This window comes from Triticum dicoccoides, chromosome 5B (assembly GCF_002162155.2).
Source record: "Triticum dicoccoides isolate Atlit2015 ecotype Zavitan chromosome 5B, WEW_v2.0, whole genome shotgun sequence".
Lineage (NCBI taxonomy): Eukaryota > Viridiplantae > Streptophyta > Magnoliopsida > Poales > Poaceae > Triticum > Triticum dicoccoides.
Genome location: NC_041389.1, coordinates 8,490,556 through 8,492,804, shown reverse-complemented (window position 1 = coordinate 8,492,804; position 2,249 = coordinate 8,490,556). Strand labels below are relative to the sequence as shown.

Sequence of the window (2,249 nt, the reverse complement as noted above, 5' to 3'; positions counted from 1 at the left end):
AACACCGCACCGGGGGGAGTCGCCGGGGGAAGCGTGTGCCGTCACGCAGTTCGTCGTCGGTGGATTTGATGGAGAGGCAGAAATGGGGAGGGGAGACGATGGGGGAGGGGAAGAGGAGAGAGCTAGTGGATAAGAGGGAGGAAGAGGAAACAAATCGGTCGCCCGTTCGGTGGGTCGACGCTTCCGCCCGAACGCGGTGCCGTTCGGTGGGTCTACGAGTTCGCCCGCACGAAAATTCTGACGTGTCATATCATATGCGTCAAGATTCGTGCGCCCAGAATCTAATGGTATCCAACACGTGTGGTTCAAGTTGACAAGTGCCACACGTGTGGGCGTTAACATTTTCGTACTTTTTTAGTATTTAGTACTCACTAGAGCATCCGGATGATACTGGTAGCGGTCTTTGCGTCCCCAGTGGTCTTTGGGCACAGTGGCGGCGCCAGGGGTATGCTCCTGTATTCACAGGAATACCCAAGATTTTGATGAAAAAAATTATATGTATACATATTCACAGGTTAGCCAGAGCCCACGCCTCTCGCCCTCTCCTCGCCTCCTCGTACGCACGCCCAGTCGCCCGACTCGCGCGAGTAGCCAGACACGGTCGCCCTGTGTCTGCCCCTCTCCCAGTCTCCAATCTCCCTCTCGCCCAGTTCTGCTCTCGCCTCTCCTCATCTCCGAGTCCCTGATCCCGCGTGGCCGCGTCCCGCCCGCGATGCAGCAGCCCGGAGGCGGAGCAGCAGGCAAGGACCGGCCGGTGCCGGTCCGCTGGCGCCCCCTTTCCACCCTCGCAGCCGCAGCGGTGGCGCCCCAGCCCCGCCGGCCCCGCCTGCCCCCCTCCTCCAGTTCGTCCCCGAGCAGCAGCCATTCGTCCCCTCCTCCAGTTCTCCTCCAATTCCAATCAATGGCTGATTCCAATGCCTCCAATTTCTGGATTTGTTTCTATAATGGACTAGATGCAAGTTTTAATTTTTCTATTTCTTTGTTTTCTTATACTGTAGATGAAGAAAAATAAGATGGGAAGGCAACCACAAAGTTATATTGTAAGGTGGGATATCAATCATATCATCATTTTATCAATCAAAAGGTACTCTTGTATCCATGTTTTTTTATAAATATTATGGTTTGACACATTCAAAAAATTCTATTGTCATTATGGCGTACTATTTTGTTCATATATTGCAATAGCCGCACTATTTGGTTCAGATATTGAAATTCTGTACTATTTGGTTCATATATTGCATTTAGAGTAAAAAAAATGGGTGAATACCCAGCCAGCAATTCCTGGCGCCGCCACTATTTGGGCAACGGCTTTTTTGCGCGGATCAGATGCGCAGTCGTCAGAACAACGCCGGTTCGATCCGCTCCCCTCATCCCAATTGATCCAAAAACCGGCGGACTGCGCCAGTGGCTCGCCACCTGGGATTCAAGCAGCTATGTGTCAGCATTCAGCAAGGTTTTGTCCCAATTCTTAGCGGTAGAGTCAGCATGTATGGCAGGTGTGGGGTACGTACCGAGAGAGAAGGAGAGGCGGAGGAGGGATCTGGCGGCGGAGAGCACGGCCGTCCTCCCGGAGTCAGGGACGGGGACGAGCCAGGCCGTTCGGAAGCATTGGTGCGTGGGCAGCAGCCTCTTCGTGCGGCCTGGAGCAAGATCGCAAGGATGAGAAAGACGGGGACAGACACAAGACACGGGGAGTGAGAGGGAGATAACCACGTTTATCAAGGAATTTGGTTTCAGCGAGCCGATAGGCGGCGGATATCGTCGGGTGAGCCATGCCGAAGCGGTTTTTCAGCCGGTCGGGGATGTAGGGCTCGCGGATCGGAGACGGGACCTCCAGTTCCTCCTCGTCGTCGTCCTCGTCGGCGTCGGCGTCTTCCTCCGTGTCCAGATTCGTCTTCATCTTCTTGGCCTCCCTCTCCTCCTCCTGGTCGACGTCGTCGTCAGCGCGGGTCGTCTTGGATCGCTCCGGCGATCGGGTCACCACAGTGTCCGCCGCCATTGAGATTTGAGAGGAGGATGCAGTAGCCGGCCGCCGCTACGTGGTGATCGATTCGATCGGGCCAACAGTTATTAGCTAGCCAAAGAAAATAAATTAGGGTGCTAGCAGGAAAATGAAACATGGTTCTGTTTTTTTTTATACTACTAGTAGTATATAGGGTGCTGTTACCCGAGCGAGAAGAGGGTGTATTATTTGGGAATTGGGACGTAGCCACGTAGGGCTCACAGTCACAACGGAGACGAGACCTCGA

At 54.0% G+C, this 2,249-nt stretch overlaps 1 protein-coding gene across 1 annotated transcript in view; it reads right to left on the bottom strand.

Annotated features, from left to right (window-relative positions):
• LOC119306266 overlaps positions 1–1,999 on the bottom strand; it is a 38,250-nt gene extending 36,251 nt beyond the window's left edge. The window contains exons 1-3 of the mRNA XM_037582535.1: positions 1,711–1,999; positions 1,512–1,640; positions 1,268–1,416 (exon numbers count right to left, since the gene is read on the bottom strand). Coding sequence (XP_037438432.1) covers positions 1,268–1,416; positions 1,512–1,640; positions 1,711–1,999 — 567 coding nt within the window. The remainder of the gene's footprint in view (positions 1–1,267; positions 1,417–1,511; positions 1,641–1,710) is intronic.
• Between the last annotated feature and the right edge of the window lie 250 nt (positions 2,000–2,249).